The following is a 22,904-nucleotide window of genomic DNA, read 5'->3' as shown; positions in this document are numbered from 1 at the left end:
CTACCAACCGGTCCCCTCACCTTGTCAAGTTGTGCCACAAACTCCTCTCCTCCCCAATTATATTCAATACTTCCTCATTAGTTATGTGATCTACGCACCTAATCTTCAGCATTCTTCTCTAGCACCACATTTCGAAAGCTTCTATTCTCTTCTTGTCCAAACTATTTAGCGTCCATGTTTCACTTCCATACATGGCTACACTCCATACAAATACTTTCAGAAATGACTTCCTGACACTTAAATCTATATTCGATGTTAACAAATTTCTCTTCTTCAGAAACGCTTCCCTTTGCCATTGTTAGTGTACATTTTATATCCTCTCTACTTCGACCATCATCAGTTATTTTGCTCCCCAAATAGCAAAACTCCTTTACTACTCATCAACTTAATTCGACTACATTCCATTATCCTCGTTTTGCTGTTGTTGATGTTCATCTTATATCCTCCTTTCAAGACACTGTCCATTCCGTTCAACTGCTGTTCCAAGTCCTTTGCTGTCTCTGACAGAATTACAATGTTATCGGCGAACCTCAACGTTTTTTTTTTTTTTTTTTAATTTCCAATTACTTCACCATAACTTGTAAGATACGCGCTGCAGCCACGGCATCAACACAACACTCCACCCACGCTCCACGAAAGGTGCGCCACGACTCCCCACTGTTGTTTTGCGCCGGCAGAGAGGCGACTATCGATAGTCAACGATACAATTCTATGTTTACAACCTCCCCATCGTACATGTACTGATTGCCACACGGTGCATCCTTCGTCTGGCAAACAGATGGAAGTTAGAAGGTGCGAGACCTAGCCTCTAGAGTGGATGAGGACGAACAGTCCAATGAAGTTTTATGAGTTCCTCTCGGGTGCACATACTTGCGCGAGGCTTTGGGCTGTCATGGAGAAGTTCGTTTCAATTTCTGTGGCGACAAACAGGCTGAAGTCGTTTCTTCAGTTTCCTCAGGCTTGCACAGTGCAATTCAGAATCGATCGGAGCACCAAGTGGCAGATCATCAGAGAGTATAACCCCTTCAAAGTCCCAGAAGAAATTCCGCACCTATCATCCTTTGTTGCTCTTCATGGCCTTCTGGTAGGTGGCAAGGAGCCCACTGGGCACACACCTCTGAATGCCACAGCAAGTGAGTGAGTGTGTCAGCTCTACAAACAGAGATGTCCAGTTGAGGAGCAAGGTGTTTGTGATCCATCGATTATCTCGTATGAGAGTGTCCACACTTTTCAAGATTGCTACAGTCACGGCTGTGTGCAGCCGGCCGGCATGCGGAAGATTGGACAGGTTCGCGCAGCTGTCGACAGATGCCTCGTCTAATGACTCAGCGTACTGTTGTTCACTGCCAGATCTCCGTAGACATTCTGCTGTGGCCTGTGAATACCTTCAAAGCTCTGGTTTTCCGTCAAAAGAAAGTCTATGGAAATTCTCTGCTTGGAATGCACCTCTGTTACAGACACCACTTTGAAGAAAACATATAGCCCCACCAGCTATCGGAACTTCATTAAACTACAGGATCTGAAGCGGCATTATTCCATGTTGTAACACAACAAATTATGCATTTTACCACCGAAATTGGCCAAGGAAAAGAATGTGTTGCATTATTTACCGAACGTCCCTCGTAGACTGAATACAACACTGGCTTGCTATCACTGTGTGAGCAACTTTATCCTGCTAGGAAGACCATGGGGTCACAAAGTGTGGCGTTTTGCACTGAAGGAGGACGTCTCATTCTTGTGTCCTCGCTGTCTGCTACAAGCATGTGGCGCCGCCAATTGTGGCCGGGAGAAAATAGTCTCCCTCTCCAAGCCGCTGTCTGCAGAGTCCTTACCTCTGCCCCCTCCTCGCTCGCCCATTCCTCCTCCCCACTACCCCCTCCCCATCCCCTGTTACCCGTTTGAGATAGCATGTTGGGTCGAAAGCATTCCTATACGTGTCAACTCCAGCGTGGGAGGGAGGGACAGCACTTCTGACAGATCTCGATGTCCTGGACTTTCGTCACGGTGGGAAGAAGAGATCAGGATGGGCCTATGTGATCGGCTCACGTGAGATTGTCATTTGTGCCTTGTCCATCAGGCGTAGCAGGGTCTGCAGAGTGCCATCTGGAAACACTGGGACTAGCTGTGACAAGAGAAGGAGCAAGGCACCACTTCAAAGCCCTGCAGAGCGGTAGCAGTGACTATGGTCGACCTACTAAGGCTGCTGCTGTTTCAGAGGTGTGAGGGGGGGGGGGGGGAGAGGACGTGCAGAACGCAGCTCCTGGCTGCGCGGTCTGAGCTGCAGGTGCAGGGATGGTAGCCATGGAAGAAGGTTGTCGCCACAGATGTTTTCTTGACACCACCAGTGGAGTCCATCGGTGCCCACGTAGTAAAGTTAGTAGCCCTCTACACCTATGATGGTAGTGGGGGCCCATCTTTGATATCATCCACACACATACCCACTCTGCCTTGTCGAAGCTGAATTGTTATGAAAGATGTTGGTACTGTTGCCACAGCTGGAGGAGGTGGATGATAATTAAAAGTTTTCTGCTATGTAGAATTTCCAGTGGGCTCTTGTCTGTGATGGGCGTGGACCTGTAGTACTTAGGCACACCATTAGAGTCTTCACTAGAAGAAGACCGAATCAATCCCTTCATCCTTACCGTAATAGTGCAAACCATCTACTCACCTCTCCATTTCATTGATGATGAAAAGGAGCAGTGAAGACATGCTATACGCCATGTTGAGCGCAAAACTCCATAAAGGGTCAGCTGGAGACCATTACCAGTAATTGTGGTCTGTGGGAGGCCTTCGATTACGAACGCCTGTGTGGGTACTTTTATAGTCAGTTGTGCCATTGTGGAATACAGTCTGGTAACAGCAGGAGACTCTGAGAATGAGTCTGTACAATTAGCCTCATTGAGTTGAGAAAAGGACCCACAAAGTCCACGTGAACTGTCCCAAGAAGCAGCAGGCTGGGGCCACGGTCAAAAAACTTTGGGAGGTGATGCCTTCGGGACACATGTCAGGGCTAGCGCCTCACTGTCAGTGTTGATGGCTGGCCAGTAATCAAGGCAGTGGACCAATTTCTTCATCTGCACAACACCCTAGAGATCAGTGTGATGTTGAGCAAGGACTGAAGTACACAGTGAGGGTGGTATGAACACCTGCAGGGTGGGGGGACAATTCTTCTGTAGTGGGTGTGAAGACCCCGTCCTGAGCTTACAGCCAATGTTTCACAGAAATGTAGCACTGTTACGTTCGGTCCAATCTCGTAAAGAAGTGATCCGATCAGCCTGGTTTCGTCCACTTAAAACGTAATGTTTCATGAGGTCCTTGTGCGATCCTGCCGTAATTTTCGATGCCTTGACTGAAACATCGTCTAAAGTGAAAAGGGCCTTTGACTCGATGTGGAAGCACACGACCTCCCCTTGGTCAAATTCTGCATTGGGGCTATCCAGGACAAAGGAAAAAATCATCTGCATTCACATGCTGTCACACTGGTTTGTGAGCGGTGAAATACTTGTATGCAGATAAAAAGACAGCCCACTGCTGTTAGCGTTGTGCTCTTATGTCAGGCAACGATGAGTGAGAGGAGAGTAAGGTAATGTGTGACTAGCTGGAATTTTACAGCTTAGAGCTATGTGTAAAATTTGTAAACTGTTTGGATGATTGGAAGGGCCTCTCTCTCGATCTGTACACAGTTTTGTTGAGCTATAGTTGAAAATGAAAAGTCATCAGGTGTTCTGACTCATCCACTTTCCGATTTGAAAGGACGCGCCAATTCCATGCTGGGAAGCATCTTTTGTAAGAATCAAAGATTTTTCAGGGGTGTATACCACCAAACAAGGCCCATTTCGATGGGCACTTTAAGAGTGCGAGCACATTGTTTCAGAGGGCAGTAAGGAACGGTTCAATTTGCACTATATTCGCCTTAAACTTCCTACAGTAGTTCATCTTGCCCATCAAAGATCGTAGTTATTTTAAATTCCAGGGTGGAGACATGTCTCCACTTGGTATTTGTCTGGAAATATCCCACTTTCCTTACAATTAAGCTCACGAGTCAGTTGGTGAAAAAAATGAGAGTTCCTGAGATTGCATTTCAGACTGTCTTTCTGAAGGGCGGAAAAAGTGAGCTCCTCGAGATGCTTACATGCGACGATTACATAGAGATAACTACAGCATGACACATTATCTCATATCAGTTGTTCAAAGTACCTTTGGAAAATGCCAGTGACGCCAGAAATTCCAAAAGGAGGCCTTTAGTATTGGTAGAGGCCAAATAGGCTGTTCAAAATAAGTATTCGTCTGGAGTCTGGATGGAAGGTAGTCACAAGATTTTAGAGTACCATTCACCGCCTTTTTATTCTGCAAAAACGGATGAGGAATCAAACAGTTGTCAATCACCAGCTGCGAATCAACTGTTTCTTCACAGTGGATGGAGCCGTTCACTTTGTTTACCAGCACTAAAGGGGACGCTCACGAACTAGGCGAGACAGGTGTGATCACTTGTTTCTGTAGGAGGTGGTAGAGTACTTTTTTAACATCCTCACAAAGAATGTGAGGTGAAGGACACGACAGTGCAAAAGAGAAGACAGCACTGGGCTGGAGATGTACCTTTGCACAGCCTATCCCTGTAGAAAACAATTCTGAAAAAGATGTACAGTGGTTGTCGATGGCTTGTTGGAAGGTAACTGCAGTTGAAACAAGATATAATGTCTTATGAATGGAAAATAGAAGCTGATTGAATACATTGAAATGCATCGAAAATATTATGTATTGCAAGGTAACTAATAACAATAAAAGTGGTGCATTATGGCACACATTTGTATGTTACCCCATTTGAAAAGTCCCTCGAATCTGAAGGTTGCGTCCATTGTTTTGCGTTGTCTGAGTGACACGGTCAGCAACACAATCTGCATCACCACGACGGATTTCCTTGTGTATCACCTATGACAAAGCGTGCTATCGCAAAAGATGTGACTGAGAGAAATTTGCTAGAAGTATACGGTCTAACCATTATCGTTTTGGTGCGATTACTGAATGGTGTTTTCAAAAGAGGAAGAGTAGATTTTTGTTTAAACGGAGCTTTTCATAATACTTTATTACATTAAGTTTTTCGTTTATTTGGTTGTTTTTATTCCACCTAACCCCTGTGTGTACTAGAAATTCTCGTCGAACATGTCCTTGCATATCCAAAACTAGTAAGAGTTAGTAGGCTTCTATATCTACTTCAATCTGAATAGAATTATTCTGCGTATTACGCCACGTCACTTCGCAACAATAAAACAGGTATACAGCCAGCACTTCGACTGTTTCTGCAGATGTTCTCTTCTTTGTATATAAAAATCTTATTTCGGTTTTCAGGTGACAACCGCTGTCGCATTTGGTATGCCATTGGACAGTGTGAATTCATGAGGTCTGCGTACATGGTAGGCTATTGCCTGCGCTACTCTAGCAGATGACGGAGAGACAATACCAAATCAGCAGACTGTACGCAGTCTCAGTGCTTTCACAAGGCAAAGTATCGATGGTGCATGGCAGTTCTTGTGGCTTCTTATTTATGCTGCTGGGACTGGGTCTCGTGGAGATCTACGCGTGTTTGATGCAGCTATAGTGTTGTGCAACAGTTCTGTCCAGCATGGCGAATGGCCCTTGTGACTGGCTCAGCAAAACGATATCATGAGGATGATATCACAAAACACCTCAGTCACTAGGCGTTCTGCCACACATACAGAAAGCAAGAACATGTATTCAGTAAGCTGACGTTCCAGAAGACGCCACCCAGCCCCCCTGAAAGACGTTAATAGACATTACAGCCCATACAGGGCTTCTGAAGATCCTGACATGACAAGAAAGCTACGGAAAATGATCTCATGTTTTCCCAACGATTGCACCCAGCATCACCAGCTGTCATGACAGAAACACTGGTTGGCCCAGCTCGTACATATACCACCCAATTTAGACTCAGTCTCAGCTTGTAGTCAGCATCAGCCGCTACTCACGAGGAGAGGTACACAGCTGTTCGCCATACAAGATGACCCAGCATGCTGCCACCGCCAGACTGTGCTGTCAGTAGCAGCAGGTCGCTGCCTGTGGTGAGCTGGGACTCTGCCAGATTGGAGCTTATCCCTCAGCAGGTCGGCTGCTGAATGACTGGCGCCTACTGCCGGTCGTCTTCTGCCCAGCCATCATTGCGTGACCAGGGTGAATGCTGTTGCTGTTCTCTGTACCAAGCAGGCACACCCTGTCCACCATCACCCAGTGCAGGCGCACACCACCGTCATCATCCATGCTGGGGGTCGCGGTTTGGTCTCACTTCTCCCCTTGTAAACATAATGCTGAGCAACGTGGGCAGGCTAGATGCCTAATGCCACATGTTGTCCGTCTGTCGCGCACCACCTGGCGCTGTTCCTGAGACGGATTTGCTGCCGCCGTGCTGGTATCACCACTTTGCCAGCTGCCACCATCGCGTGAGGGATCATGCAGTGCTGTTGACAACAGCACACGTCACCAGCCATGGCCGCGTATGTTAGGGGGAGGGGGGAGGGGGGGCCACTGGCCACTCTCCCACTCCACATTTGCTCCTTTAATTGTCATCAAAAAGAGGACTTAATCAACCAGTGTTGTTGCCATGACTGTCCACTGGCTGACACCTGCCACCACACCACTACAGCCCCACCCTGATCATAGCGATCAGTTATTTCAGCGAAATAGACCATTTTTTCGCTGTTTCTAAGTGAGTATATTATTTCGACATAATTTTCAATAACAAACAGAATATTACTCATTGCAGGCTCATTTTTCATATATAATTAGACTACCCATCTCAGTACAAATAGCCGGTCGGGATGGCCGAGCGGTTCTAGGCGCTACAGTCTGGAACCGCGCGACCGCTACGATCACAGGTTCGAATCCTGCCTTGGGCATGGATGTGTGTGATGTCCTTAGGTTAGTTAGGTTTACGTAGTTCTAAGTTCTACGGGACTGATGACCTCAGAAGTTAAGTCCCATACTGCTCAGAGCCATTTGATATTTTTCAGTATAAATCAAGCCAACCAAGTTACGTGATCCAACCTCCACAGCGCAGGATTAACAAACATGTAAAACCAATGTTCGATTTCTGAAGAGAAATCTAGCATCCAGTCTCTTTTAAGAATCACTGAGTGTGAAACCATTACCTATTTTGGGAGACTGTAATGTCCTTCCATCTACAAAGGGCATTAAAAATTAAAAAGAAACGTTATTTACCTATTATAAATATCAGTCTGCATGTAACGAGTTTGTTATAACGTGTATATTTCAACCATGATACCTTACTCTCTGATAAAAATCTGTGTTTCCTACGTTTTATGTACATGACAATTTGACAAACGAGAATTTTTAGTTGTTTATCATTGCTAGCCCCTTCACTGCGACAGAAGGTGTAACAAGGGCTATCCACCATGGTGATTTGTAGGCTGGACATTGTGTGCAGCACATAGCGACTACAAGAACAGCTGTAGGGTGTATAATCTCCTCCCGAACAGGACACGAAGGCCCAAAGGCACCGACCGACCGCCGTGTCATCCTCAGTCCAAAGGCGTCACTGGATGCGGATATGGAGGGGCATGTGGTCAGCACACCGCTCTCCTGGCCGCACATCAGTTTCCGAGACCGGAGCCGCTACTTTTCAATCAAGTAGCTCCTCAGTTCGCTTGCCAACAGCGCTCAGCAGACCAGATGGTCACCCATCCAAGTGCTAGCCCAGCCCGGCAGCGCTTAACTTCGGTGATCTGACGGTAACCGGTGTTACCACCGCGGCAAGGCCGTTCGCACAGGGTGTATAATAATTCTGCGTTATTTATCGTTGTTCAAAGCAGACATCCGGCAGAAAAATACGTAAAGACTTAGCACAGATTAACTGAACGAGATGAAGTAGTGAAGGCAGCAGAGGACCTAGTAAGTAAAAAGATGAGGCCTAGTAGAAATCCTTGGGTAACAGAAGAAATACTGAATTTTATTGATGAAAGGAGAAAATATAAAAATGCAGAAAATGAAGCAGGCAAAAAGGAATACAAACGTCTCAAAAACGAGATCGACAGGAAGTGCAAAATGGCTAAGCAGGGATGGCTAGAGGACAAATGTAAGGAAGTAGAGGATTATCTCACTAGGGGTAAGATAGATACTACCTACAGCAAAATTAAAGAGACCTTTGGAGAAAAGAGAACCACTTGTATGAATATCAAGAGCTCGTATGGAAACCCAGTTCTAAGCAAAGAAGGGAAAGCATAAAGGTGGAAGGAGTATATAGAGGGTTTATACAAGGGCGTTGTATTTGAGGACAATATTATGGAAATGGAAGAGGATGTAGATGAAGATGAAATGGGAGATACGATACTGCGTGAAGAGTTTGACAGAGCACTGAAAGACCTGAGTCGAAACAAGGCCCCAGGAGTAGACAACATTCCATTACAACTACTGACGGCCTTGGGAGAGCCAGTCCTGACAAACATCTACCATCTGGTGAGCAAGATGTATGAGCCAGGCGAAATACCCTCAGACTTCAAGAAGAATATAATAATTCCGATCCCAAAGAAAGCAGGCTCAAATGGTTCAAATGGCTCTGAGCACTATGGGACTCAACTGCTGAGGTCATTAGTCCCCTAGAACTTAGAACTAGTTAAACCTAACTAACCTAAGGACATCACAAACATCCATGCCCGAGGCAGGATTCGAACCTGCGACCGTAGCGAAAAGAAAGCAGGTGATGACAGATGTGAAAATTGCCGAACAATCAGTTTAATAAGTCACGGATGTAAAATACTAACGCGAATTCTCTTCAGACGAATGGAAAAACTGGTAGAAGCTGACCCCGGGGACGATCAGTTTGGATTCCGTAGAAATATGGGAACACGTGAGGCAATACTGACCCTACGACCTATCTTAGAAGCTAGATTAAGGAAAGGCAAACCTACGTTTCTAGCATTTGTAGACTTAGAGAAAGCTTTTGACAATGTTGACTGGAATACTCTCTTTCAAATTCTAAAGGTGGCAGGGGTAAAATACAGGGAAGGAAAGGCTATTTACAATTTGTACAGAAACCAGATGCCAGTTATAAGAGTCGAGGGACATGAAAGGGAAGCAGTGGTTGGGAGGGGAGTGAGACCGGGTTGTAGCCTATCCCCGATGTTATTCAATCTGTATATTGAGCAAGCAGTAAAGGAAACAAAAGAAAACTTCGGAGTAGGTATTAAAATCCATGGAGAAGAAATAAAAACTTTGAGGTTCGCTGATGACATTGTAATTCTGTCGGAGACAGCAAAGGACTTGGAAGAGCAGTTGAACGGAATGGACAGTGTCTTGAAAGGAGGGTATAAGATGAACATCAACAAAAGCAAAACGAGGATAATGGAATGTAGTCGAATTAAGTCGGGTGATGCTGAGGGAACTAGATTTGGAAATGAGACACTTAAAGTAGTAAAGGAGTTTTGCTATTTGGGGAGCAAAATAACTGATGATGGTCGAAGTAGAGTGTATATAAAATGTAGACTGGCAATGGCAAGGAAAGCGTTTCTGAAGAAGAGAAATTTGTTAACATCGAGTATTGATTTAAGTGTCAGGAAGTCGCTTCTGAAAGTATTTGTATGGAGTGTAGCCTTGTATGGAAGTGAAACATGGACGGTAAATAGTTTGGACAAGAAGAGAATAGAAGCTTTCGAAATGTGGTGCTACAGAAGAATGCTGAAGATCAGATGGGTAGGTCACATAACTAATGAGGAGGTATTGAATAGAATTGGGGAGAAGAGGAGTTTGTGGCACAACTTGTCAAGAAAGAGGGACCGGTTGGTAGGACATGTTCTGAGGCATCAAGGGATCACCAATTTAGCATTGGAGGGCAGCGTGCAGGGTAAAAATTGTAGAGTGAGACCAAGAGATGATTACACTACAGATTCAGAAGGATGTATATAGTAGTAGGTACTGGGAGATGTAGAAGCTTGCACAGGACAGAGTAGCATGGAGAGCTGCATCAAACCAGTCTCAGGACTGAAGACCACAACAACACCAACAACTGAACATTTTAGAGACTTTGACACGCTAAGCCATAGTATTCGCAAGCGGCATCAGTCGATAAAGGAGGCCGATTACCAGCGGAGCTCGCGCAGCAGCAGCCGGCACTTGGGAGAGATCAACGACAGAGCAGGCTGGCAATGCTGTCAAGGAGAACAACGTCCAGTCCAGTTTGCACGTCAACCGTCAATGCTCCAGGAGTTGTCGCGAGAATCAACTCACGTGCGTGGCGTATCGGGCGATGCGGACAATTACGACAGGGCAATGCTCGCATAGAGGTGGAACAAGGGAATCCGTCACGTGTGTCGACATTGGCCACGTGTTTGTCCAACGTGAGAAGCATAGATCAACGACCAAGGAGTCAGTCGCCGCCCTAGAAACTTCGCGACATTGGAGAAAACTACGCATAAACACCTCCGGTAAACGGGCATGAGGCAGTGCTTTGAGAGGAGAAAGAAGAGACGAAGAAACGTCGCCTGGATGGACAAACCGATGGTTAGTCAGCGGAAGACACACTTCATTGCAACGACTTAGCTGCAACGCTGCTCGACAGAAGAATACATCGGTACCGCGCCACTAGGTCAGTGCAGAAGATGGCACCCCACATGATACCGGAAAGAAGTTGGTGTCGTACTTGCCCAGTTGGCTGGTGAGAACGAAGGGGCTGCGGCGTCACCAAATGGGTCACCTGTGAACCTAGAGGCTGATGAACTCCACCAGAAGACGCCGAAGCTTAGGTTCGCTAGTTCGACTCTGGGACGCCACGCCACGCCATAGCCGCTTGTTAATAATGCAACGAGCGACTTCATAAGGAGAAGACTGCGCCGCCGCGGTGGGTCACGGGTACAGTGCTGAGTGGAAGAATACGCTGCCTGGCGCTCCCTCTGTAAGTAGCCTGTTTAGGTTTTTATGTTGGTAACGCCACATAGCAGTCTGTATGAAGATTACTGATTGTGCTGTGGGCAGTCTGTGGCTGGTTGGCATTGTTGGAATATTCACTGTTGTAGTGTTGGGCAGTTGGATGGAAACAGCGCGTAGCATTGCACAGTTGGAGGTGAGCCGCCAGCAGTGGTGGATGTGGGGAGGGAGATGGCCAACGAATACCATTATCTCTACAAGGACTGTAGTGCGCCTGCACCTGTGGTGGCCCACCAATACCATAATCTCTACCAGGACTACAGTGGGTCTGCTCTGTTCAAAAATGGTTCAAATGGCTCTGAGCACTATGGGACTCAACATCTTAGGTCATAAGTCCCCAAGAGCTTACAACTACTTAAACCTAACTAAGGACATCACACACACCCATGCCCAAGGCAGGATTCGAACCTGCGACCGTAGCAGTTCCGCGGTTCCGGACTGCAGCGCCAGAACCGCACGGCCACCGCGGCCGGCGTCTGCTCTGTGGTGACCTACCTACCAATATTCTTCAAAACTTCGACTGATTGTGCTGTCGGTTTGCTCTGTTGTGGCCCAGTCAGCACTGTCTTTCCGTTGGAAGGACAACACTACTTCTTCAGGACTCCATGGAAATCGACTACTTCCGTGTGCATTTTCTTTTACTGATCAGACTTTGTGCAATGTAATTACTACTGTGATGAATGATCAGGACTGTCTTTATGGACAGTCGACAATTTTTGCTTTTAACAAATGGTTCAAATGGTTGAAATGGCTCTGAGCACTATGGGACTTAATTACTGAGGTCATCAGTCCCCTAGATCTTAGAACTACTTAAACCTAACTAACCTAAGGACATCACACACATCCATGCCCAAGGCAGGATTCGAACCTGCGTCCGTAGCGGTCACGCGGTTCCAAACTGAAGCGCTTGGAACCGCACGGCCACACCGGCCGGCGCTTTTGACAAACAGTGTATCAATAATTGTGTGCATTTGATACATTTGTTAGCGTTTATATAAAAAAATTAACAAATATGTATTGGCCACTGCCCAAAACAATTTGTAAAATTTTTGTGTGGAGCATGGGGGCTATTTAAGTACGCTGTTTAGGTTTTTATGTTGGTAACGCCACGTAGCGCTCTGTATGAAAATCTCTGACTGTGCTGTGTGCAGTCTGTGGCTGGTTGCCATTGTTGGAATATTCACTATTGTAGTGTCGGGCAGTTGGAGGTGAGCCGCCAGCAGTGGTGGATGTGGGGAGAGAGATGGCAGAGTTTTGAGAGCGGCACAGAAAGCTGGCTAAAGCCTGAAATAAGTTCTGCAGAAATTTTTACGAAGTCTCAGACGGTATTCAGGAAAGATAGATCAGGCAGAATTGGTGGTGGATTGTTTGTGTCTGTCAGTAGTGGTTTATCTTGTAGTGAAGTCGAAGTAGATACTCCGTGCGAATTGGTATGGGTGGAGGTTATACTTGACAGCCGAACTAAGTTAATAATTGGCTCCTTCTACCGACCCCCAGACTCCGATGATATACACTGCTGGAAATTGAAATAAGAACACCGTGAATTCATTGTCCCAGGAAGGGGAAACTTTATTGACACATTCCTGGGGTCAGATACATCACATGATCACACTGACAGAACCACAGGCACATAGACACAGGCAACAGAGCATGCACAATGTCGGCACTAGTACAGTGTATATCCACCTTTCGCAGCAATGCAGGCTGCTATTCTCACATGGAGATGATCGTAGAGATGCTGGATGTAGTCCTGTGGAACGGCTTGCCATGCCATTTCCACCTGGCGCCTCAGTTGGACCAGCGTTCGTGCTGGACGTGCAGACCGCGTGAGACGACGCTTCATCCAGTCCCAAACATGCTCAATGGGGGACAGATCCGGAGATCTTGCTGGCCAGGGTAGTTGACTTACACCTTCTAGAGCACGTTGGGTGGCACGGGATACATGCGGACGTGCATTGTCCTGTTGGAACAGCAAGTTCCCTTGCCGGTCTAGGAATGGTAGAACGATGGGTTCGATGACGGTTTGGATGTACCGTGCACTATTCAGTGTCCCCTCGGCGATCACCAGTGGTGTACGGCCTGTGTAGGAGATCGCTCCCCACACCATGATGCCGGGTGTTGGCCCTGTGTGCCTCGGTCGTATGCAGTCCTGATTGTGGCGCTCACCTGCACGGCGCCAAACACGCATACGACCATCATTGGCACCAAGGCAGAAGCGACTCTCATCGCTGAAGACGACACGTCTCCATTCGTCCCTCCATTCACGCCTGTCGCGACACCACTGGAGGCGGGCTGCACGATGTTGGGGCGTGAGCGGAAGACGGCCTAACGGTGTGCGGGACCGTAGCCCAGCTTCATGGAGACGGTTGCGAATGGTCCTCGCCGATACCCCAGGAGCAACAGTGTCCCTAATTTGCTGGGAAGTGGCGGTGCGGTCCCCTACGGCACTGCGTAGGATCCTACGGTCTTGGCGTGCATCCGTGCGTCGCTGCGGTCCGGTCCCAGGTCGACGGGCACGTGCACCTTCCGCCGACCACTGGCGACAACATCGATGTACTGTGGAGACCTCACGCCCCACGTGTTGAGCAATTCGGCGGTACGTCCACCCGCCCTCCCGCATGCCCACTATACGCCCTCGCTCAAAGTCCGTCAACTGCACATACGGTTCACGTCCACGCTGTCGCGGCATGCTACCAGTGTTAAAGACTGCGATGGAGCTCCGTATGCCACGGCAAACTGGCTGACACTGACGGCGGCGGTGCACAAATGCTGCGCAGCTAGCGCCATTCGACGGCCAACACTGCGGTTCCTGGTGTGTCCGCTGTGCCGTGCGTGTGATCATTGCTTGTACAGCCCTCTCGCAGTGTCCGGAGCAAGTATGGTGGGTCTGACACACCGGTGTCAATGTGTTCTTTTTTCCATTTCCAGGAGTGTAGTTGCTGAAAAGTTCAAAGAAAATTTGAGTCTCGTAACAAATAAATACCCCACTCATACGGTTATAGTTGGTGGGGACTTCAACCTTCACTCGATATGTTGGCAAAAATACTTGTTCAAAACCGGTGGTAGGCAGAAAACATCTTCCGAGATTGTCCTAAATGCTTTCTCCGAAAATTATTTCGAGCAGTTAGTCCACGAACCCACGCGAATTGTAAGTGGTTGCGAAAACACACTTGACCTCTTAGCCACAAACAATCCAGAGCTGATAGAGAGCATCATGACTGATACAGGGATTAGTGATCACAAGGCCGTTGTAGCTAGGCTCAATACTGTTTCTTCCAAATCCACTAGAAACAAACGCAAAATAACTTTATTTAAAAAAGCGGACAAAGTGTCACTAGAAGCCTTCCTAAGAGACAATCTCCGTTCCTTCCTAACTGACTATGCAAATGTAGAAGAGATGTGGCTCAAATTCAAAGATATAGTAGCAACAGCTATTGAGAGATTCATACCTCATAAATTGGTAAGAGATGGAACTGATCCCCCATGGTACACAAAACAGGTGCGAACGCTGTTGCAGAGGCAACGAAGAAAGCATGCGAAGTTCAGAAGAACACGAAATCCCGAAGATTGGCTAAAATTTACAGACGCGCGAAATTTGGCACGGACTTCAATGCGAGATGCCTTTAATAGGTTCCACAACGAAACATTGTCTCGAAATTTGGTAGAAAATCCGAAGAAATTCTGGTCGTATGTAAAGTACACAAGCGGTAAGACGCAGTCAATACCTTCGCTCCGCAGTTCCGATGGTACTGTTACCGACGACTGTGCCGCTAAAGCGGAGTTATTGAACGCAGTTTTCCGAAATTCTTTCACCAGGGAAGACGAATGGAATATTCCAGAATTTGAAACACGAACAGCTGCTGGCATGAGTTTCTTAGAAGTAGATACCTTAGGGGTTGCGAAGCAGCTCAAATCGCTTGATACGGGCAAGTCTTCAGGTCCAGATTGTATACCGATTAGGTTCCTTTCAGATTACGCTGATACAATAGCTCCCTACTTAGCACTCATATACAACCGCTCGCTCACCGATAGATCTGTACCTACAGATTGGAAAATTGCGCAGGTCGCACCAGTGTTTAAGAATGGTAGTAGGACTAATCCATCGAACTACAGACCTATATCATTGACGTCGGTTTGCGGTAGGGTTTTGGGGCATATACTGTATTCAAACATTATGAATCACCTCGAAGGGAACGATCTATTGATACGTAATCAGCATGGTTTCAGAAAACATCGTTCTTGTGCAACGCAGCTAGCTCTTTATTCGCGCGAAGTAATGGCCGCTATCGACAGGGGATCTCAAGATGATTCCGTATTTCTAGTTTTCCGGAAAGCTTTTGACACCGTTCCTCACAAGCGACTTCTAATCAAGCTGCGGGCCTATGGGGTATCTTCTCAGTTGTGCGACTGTATTCGTGATTTCCTGTCAGGAAGGTCGCAGTTCGTAGTAATAGACGGCAAATCATCGAGTAAAACTGAAGTGATATCAGGTGTTCCCCAGGGAAGCGTCCTGGGACCTCTGCTGTTCCTGATCTATATAAATGACCTCGGTGACAATCTGAGCAGTTCTCTTAGGTTGTGTGAGGTGATTCACATGAGTTCCAAAATAAATCCGTTGGAATTCGATTACTCGATAAATAGTACAATTCTCAAGGCTGTCAATTCAACTAAGTACCTGGGTGTAAAAATTACGAACAACTTCAGTTGGAAAGACCACATAGATAATATTGTGGGGAAGGCGAGCCAAAGGTTGCGTTTCATCGGCAGGACACTTAGAAGATGCGACAAGTCCACTAAAGAGACAGCTTACACTACACTCGTTCGTCCTCTGTTAGAATATTGCTGCGCGGTGTGGGATCCTTACCAGGCGGAGGACATCGATTGGGTGCAAAAAAGGGCAGCTCGTTTTGTATTATCACGTAATAGGGGAGAGAGTGTGGCAGATATGATACGCGAATTGGGATGGAAGTCATTAAAGCAAAGACGTTTTCGTCGTGGCGAGATCTATTTACGAAATTTCAGTCACCAACTTTCTCTTCCGAATGCGAAAATATTTTGTTGAGCCCAACCTACATAGGTAGGAATGATCACCAAAATAAAATAAGAGAAATCAGAGTTCGAACAGAAAGGTTTAGGTGTTCGTTTTTCCCGCGCGCTGTTCGGGAGTGGAATGGTAGAGAGATAGTATGATTGTGGTTCGATGAACCCTCTGCCAAGCACTTAAATGTGAATTGCAGAGTAGTCATGTAGATGTAGATGTAGATGTAGAATCTTTCATTTAGCTGGCAGTATTGGCGCTCGCTGTATTGCTGTAGTTCGAGTAACGAAGATTTTTGTGAGGTAAGTGATTCATGAAAGGTATAGGTTATTGTTACTCAGGGCCATTCTTTTGTAGGGATTATTGAAGGTCAGATTGCGTTGCGCTAAGAAATATTGTGTGTCAGTTTAGTGAATGTTTGAGTACGTTCAGTTTTGCTCAGCTGTTTGAAAATCAAATAACGTAAGAGGTTTATCAGCACAGTCATTTATAATTTTTCAAATGGGGACGTTTCACCTGCAATAGGAGCCGTCGTCGCAACAGCGGTCACTGGAATCTGCAGGCTATGACTCCGTGCCGTACTGCTGCCGTGAGGAATTGAGCGGGTTAAAACACAATGTATTACTCTGTTTGCTCAAGGGTCGTATGTGTCAATACATGACATAGTGGACTCACCAATGTTTCACTCACACCTCACCCATTGAACCAACGACAGAACGCATTCCACCGCCCCAAAGTATCGCTTTCCCTCACGCCATTCCTGACAAACCATGGATGAAGGGTATCAGACGGATGCCATATTCCTTGACTTCCGGAAAGCGTTTGACTCGGTGCCCCACTACAGACTCCTAACGAAGGTACGAGCATATGCGATTGGTTTCCAAGTATGTGAGTGGCTCGAAGACATCTTAAGTAATAGAACCCAGTACGTTGCCCTCGATGGTGAGTGTTCATCGGAAGTGATGGTAACATTTGGAGTGCCCCAGGGAAGTGTGGTAGGTCCGCTGTTGTTTTCTATCTACATAAATGATCTTTTGGATAGGGTGGATAGCAATGTGCGGCTGTTTGCTGATGATGCTGTGGTGTACGGGAAGGTGTCTTCATTGAGTGACTGTAGGAGGATACAAGATGACTTGGATTTGTGATTGGTGTAAAGAATGGCAGCTAACTCTAAATACAGATAAATGTAAATTAATGCAGATGAATAGGAAAAAGAATCCCGTAATATTTGAATAGTCCATTAGTAGTGTAGCGCTTGACACAGTCACGTCGATTAAATATTTGGGCCTAACATTGCAGAGCGATATGATGTGGGTCAAGCATGTAATGGCAGTTGTGGGGAAGGCGGATAGTCGTCTTCGGTTCATTGGTAGAATTTTGGGAAGATGTGGTTCATCTGTGAAGGAGACCGCTGACAAAACACTAATACAGTAGAGTGTCGATTATCCGAACGTCGGTCAACCGAACTACCGTTTAACCGAACTGTGTGCTCGCTCGCACCTTTTACTCTCCCACCCTACCGTCCATCATCCCCCTCACTCCCAAACCAAGTTTCCCACAGTAGTCGCCGCACTCGGCCACCGCTGGCGGAACATTGCTTCTAATGGGGCTTTCACAAGGCGCTGCTGACCGGCCAAGTCGCCAATCTCTGTGTTTCAACAATCAGCACACTTCTGTCGGCTTGGCACTGGCAGTAGAAGTAGCGGCAGTATCAAAGCTGTACACAGCAACAGCTGCGCCAGCTCCGCGCAGTTTAAAGGATTGCGCGCCCCCAAGAAGAGCTTCTGACGGTGTAAACAGTCACCTTCTGTTCTCTGTTACAACCACTCGTGTGCTGCTGCGTGAAGAAGAGATACAAAATGCTTAAACGTAAACGTATTGTCCTTTATATGAGGGTCAAGTACGAGATTATTAAAAGGTTAGAAGAAGGTGAATCTGCAACCACTTTATCTAATTTTAATTTTGTGTACTGTGTGTATTGTTCATGCAAAATGCGTATGTAATATGTATATATTTTTGTTTAATAAACTGTGCCACATACTATATATTCCTACTGAAGTTGCCTTTGTATGTTACTTTGTAATACTAAAAGAGATGCCCGTTTTTATGAATAAATTTACTGTATAGTACTTCTTTTTGACAAATAAATATGTACAGTTCGATTACCCGAACAAACCAGTTTTCCGAACACCCATGTCCCCCAATTACTTCGGATAATCGACGCTCTACTGTACGACCTGTTCTTGAGTACTGCTCGAGCGTTTGTGATCCCTATCAGGTGGGATTGAGGGAGGACATAGAAGCAATTCAGAGGCGGGCTGCTAGATTTGTTAGTGGTAGGTTTGATCTTCACGCGAGTGTTACGAAAATGCATCAGGAACTCGGGTGGGAGTCTGTAGAGGAAAGGAGGCGTTCTTTTCGTGAATCGCTACTGAGGAAATTTAGAGAACCAGCATTTGAGGCTGACTGCAGTACAATTTTACTCACCACAAAGATAAGATAAGAGAAACTAGGGCTGGTACAGAGGCATATAGGCAGTCATTTTTCCCTCGTTGTTTTTGGGAGTGGAACAGGGAGAGAAGATGCTAGTTGTGGTACGAGGTAGCCTTCGCCACGCACCGTATGGCGGGTCGCGGATTATGTATGTAGATGTAGAAAATAATGTCCTACGCTCCCCTCTGTCACTGACGCTCAACATCTAGTGTAACGAAACCCCCAACCCACTACGCAGCCCACGGAACAGGAAATAAGCGTGTGCGTTTACGGCAATGTTGTGACGGTGGCAGCGAATGAACGCCCTGACAGCGGGTCCCGTTTGCCTGCAGGTGGACGGCGGCGGTGCAGCGGCGTGGCGCGGGATGCTGCTGCAGCTGAAGCACAAGCAGGCGGAGGCGCTGGGCCGCAAGGTGTTCCTGCCGGCGCCGCAGGACCAGAAGAAGGCCAAGGGCCAGGGCAGGAAGACGCCGCAGGCCAACTTCAGCCTGGTCGACTACTACGATTCCTACCGCCAGAAGGTGCGGCCCGCGTGGCAGCAGATGGTCAGCAAGATCGGAGCCGTCCCACTCGAGCAGGTCGGTACTGCGTGGCCGTAAACCCAGCTCACAGTAGGTCCGCAGCTCGTGGTCTAGCGGTCGCGCTCTCGCTTCCCGAGCACGGGGTCCCGGGTTCGATTCCCGGCGGGGTCAGGGGTTTTCACCTGCCTCGAGATGACTGGGTGTTGTCCTCAACATTTCATCCTCATTCACGCAAGCGGTGAGATTGGACTGAGCAAAGGTTGGGAATTTGCACGGGCGCTGATAACCGCGCAGTTGAGCGCCTCACAAACCAAACATCATCGTCATCATCATCATCATCATCATCATCATCATCACCAACTCACTGTAGAGGAAGCTAACTGGTCAGGCTGTGTAGTTATTTTGCTGTTATGTGTCACAATACACACATAAAAACGGCCGGCTGGGGTGGCCGAGCGGTTCTAGGCTCTGGAACCGCGAGACCGCTACGGTCACAAATTCGAATCCTGCCTCTGGCATGGTTGTGTGTGATGTCTTTAGGTTGGTTAGATGTAAGTAGTTCTAAGTTCTAGGGGACTGATGACCTCCGAAGTTAAGTCCCATAGTGCTCAGAGTCATTTGACCATAAAAACGATGCACCACCAAGGAATTATCTGAATGCGACGGAAACTGCGAGATGTGAATTACGTGAACAGACGAACACATGATTGCAGTTTCAGAGAAACTTGACGATGTACTCAAGAGAAATGGAGCAAGACACTAATGCCTTGGTTCACCTCTGGCCCTTCCGCAAGCAGCTTTGCAGCTTGGCTCTGATTCATAGAGTTGCTGGATGTGCTCCTGGGGGATATCGTGTCGGATTCTGTCCAATTGGCGCGTTCGATCGTCAAAATCTCGAGATGGCTGGAGGGTCCTGCCGATAAAACTGGAAGCGTTCTCAATTTGGGAGACACCTGGCGACCTTGCTGGCCAACATTGGGGTTTGCAGGCACGAGGACACAGTCTAAACTCTCGCCGTCTGTGAGTGGGCGCTAACTTGCTGCAAGGTAACCCCAAATGGCTTGCCAAGAAGGGCAACAGAACGGTTTGTAGAATATGGTCGATGTACTGCTGTGCTGTAGGGACGCCGGGCATAACAACCAAAGGGGTCCTGCTATGAACAGAAATAGCACCCCAGCCCATGACTCCTGGTTGTTGGGCTGTTTCGGAGGCGGTAGTCAGGTTGGTATCCAACCACTACACGGGGCGCTGGTTATCCGAGCTCGGTTCGAAGCAGGACTCGTCACTGAGGACAATTCTACTCCAGTCAATGAAACTCCAGGCCGAAGACCTGTCTGGAGACGCCCTGGACAGTGGTGGGAGACGAATCTGTCGCCCACCATTCTGCACATCAGCCACGAGTTCTCGTGCCAGATGTAGAGGGGTGAGAGCTGCGACGGGTGGAAGATGACCTTGAAACAAAAGTGCGAAGAGCTGCAGGTAATGAACGCACAAACCGTGCATTTGCGTCGTCAGTTCTGCGCTAGTTCCAAGCTCAGACCAGAAGATTACCTTGTGTTCAAATGATTCAAATGGCTCTGAGCACTATGGCACTTAACAGCTGAGGTCATCAGTCCCCTAGAACTTAGAACTACTTCAACCTAACTAACCTAAGGACATCACACACATCCATGCCTGAGGCAGGATTCGAACTTGCGACCGTAGCGGTCACGCGGATCCAGACTGAAGCGCCTAGAACCGCTCGGCCACTCCGGCCAGCTCACCTTGTGTGGTTAGAGTTCTGCCAACGGATTGTAAGACCGAACGTGAAGATCCTCACTTCACAGCACGTAAATCATTTACGGATGAGGCGCGATTCACGCAGAGTTGCACTGTAAAGGGTTGTTTGGGGGAGGAGACCAAACAGCGAGGTCATCGGTCCCATCGGATTAAGGAAGGACGGGGAAGGAAGTCGGCCGTGCCCTTTCAAAGGAACCATCCCGGCATTCGCCAGGAGCGATTTAGGGAAATCACGGAAAACCTAAATCAGGATGGCCGTACAGTTGCACTGTAAATTACGACAATATGTACAGGTGGACAGATGGAAATCCTCTGTTCATCATGTTACCAAGGCATCACGTTGGCTTTAGTGTCATGCGTGGCCAGAAATTGTTGGTGACAGACTTGTAGCTCTATACATTTAATGGCAAAATGACAAGTGCTGTGCTGTTTTTAACAACAGCTTCTGCTAGACAAATTACCTGTGCTATTAGAGCAAATCAGACTTCCAGAAATACTGCGGACATGGTTTATACATGATAGGACACTTCCCCTTTTTCCACACCCTGTACGACACTATGTAACTTATAAAACAGTTTAGTTTGTTGCGCTGTTTCATTCTATTGCAAGCTGGGAGCGATCAGAATCGATAACAACGAGCTCGCAGAAGTAGCAGCCAAAGAGGCAGAAACGTTGCGACTCAACAAGATCACCACCACTATCGTATTTGCGGACCATTCTTCAGTACCCATCAACAAATACACTACAAGTGAGCCGTAGCGTGCGTTGTACATGTGAAGCAGAAGTAATCTTTCGTCTTGTGAACAAAACTAAACAAAATTCCAGTTGCACAGCCAGATGATTAACTAGTAAGGTTTAACGCATTAGGAATGGAAATGATGCACCGGTGAACAAAACATTATTACCACCTGATTAATATGTGTTGGTCCAACTTTGAAATGCAAAACAGCGGCGATTCTGCGTGGCATGGTTACGTTAAGACCTCCTGATAGGTTCCTCTAGGGTATGTGGTTCAAGATGTCTAGACACAGGTCAGTCAACTAGTGGGCCACTGGTTGAAGGGTGCGGAGCTTCACCCGATACCATCTCAGATGTGCTCCATCGCGCTCAGACCAGCCGAATTTGGCGGCCGGCACAGCAACATGAGTGCACTATCATGCGCCTCAAACCACCATAACACGTTTCTGGCCTGCGGCATGGATAATTAGCCTGCTGGAAGATGCCACTGCCGTTGTGGACGACATCAAATTTAAGGGATTGCAGGTGGTCACTAATAAATCGCTTGTAATCCACAGCTGTCACAGTGACTAAAATTACTGCCATAGGCCTCATGGAGGCCCAAGTGGATATCCTGCATAACGTAGTACTGCCCTCACGGGCCTGTGTCCATGGCATGTGCACGTTTCGAACATCTGTTCATGTTAATTACGATGTGTACAGACACGACCATTGAGCTGTTGTAAACAGAATCGTGATTGATTTGACCGTGTGACTCGTTCCTATTGATCAGTCATCCAATATCGGTGCCCTACGTTGAACACTGTGCGCTCAGCGGTGTCCTCCAAAACACTTGCGCCTCCCCCCAGTATTGTACTCTGTCTGCAGAACTGCCACACGCCGCCGCCTACTCTGTTTTACAGAGAGGGAAAGTCCCCGACACCCACATCTGTGATGAGGCGTGGAAACCAACGCCCTGCCACCTAAACGTTCTTGCACTATTGTCAACGCCACGCCCGATCTGTACAGGCTCATGACGACGACTGGTTTTCCTAATACTTTGTTGAAGTTCGACATTCGGACTTTGTTGTTTCTTCCACGTTCTTCAAAGATGTGAGTTACGCTTTAGTGCGTAATGCGCCACTAACAATGCTAACGTGCTTGCAGAAATAGAGCAATATAATCTCAAGAGCTCAGATACTAACAAGGGATCCTCCCCATCGCACCCCCCTCAGATATAGTTATAAGTTGGCACAGTGGATAGGCCTTGAAAAACTGAACACAGATCAATCGAGAAAACAGGAAGAAGTTGTGTGGAACTATGAAAAAAATAAGCAAAATATACAAACTGAGTAGTCCTTATGCAAGATATGTAACATCAAGGACAGTGTGAGTTCAGGAGCGCCGTG

General features: G+C 47.2%; 1 protein-coding gene across 1 annotated transcript in view; it reads left to right on the top strand.

Moving 5' to 3' along the window:
* The window catches only part of LOC124613835, a 347,299-nt gene that overhangs the window by 48,391 nt on the left and 276,004 nt on the right, over window positions 1-22,904 (top strand). Inside the window, exon 4 of the mRNA XM_047142557.1 lies at window positions 18,811-19,056. Within this exon, the coding sequence (XP_046998513.1) occupies window positions 18,811-19,056 (246 nt within the window). The remainder of the gene's footprint in view (window positions 1-18,810; window positions 19,057-22,904) is intronic.

This window comes from Schistocerca americana, chromosome 4 (genome assembly GCF_021461395.2).
Source record: "Schistocerca americana isolate TAMUIC-IGC-003095 chromosome 4, iqSchAmer2.1, whole genome shotgun sequence".
NCBI lineage: Eukaryota > Metazoa > Arthropoda > Insecta > Orthoptera > Acrididae > Schistocerca > Schistocerca americana.
This window is presented reverse-complemented; position numbering and strand designations above follow the sequence as displayed.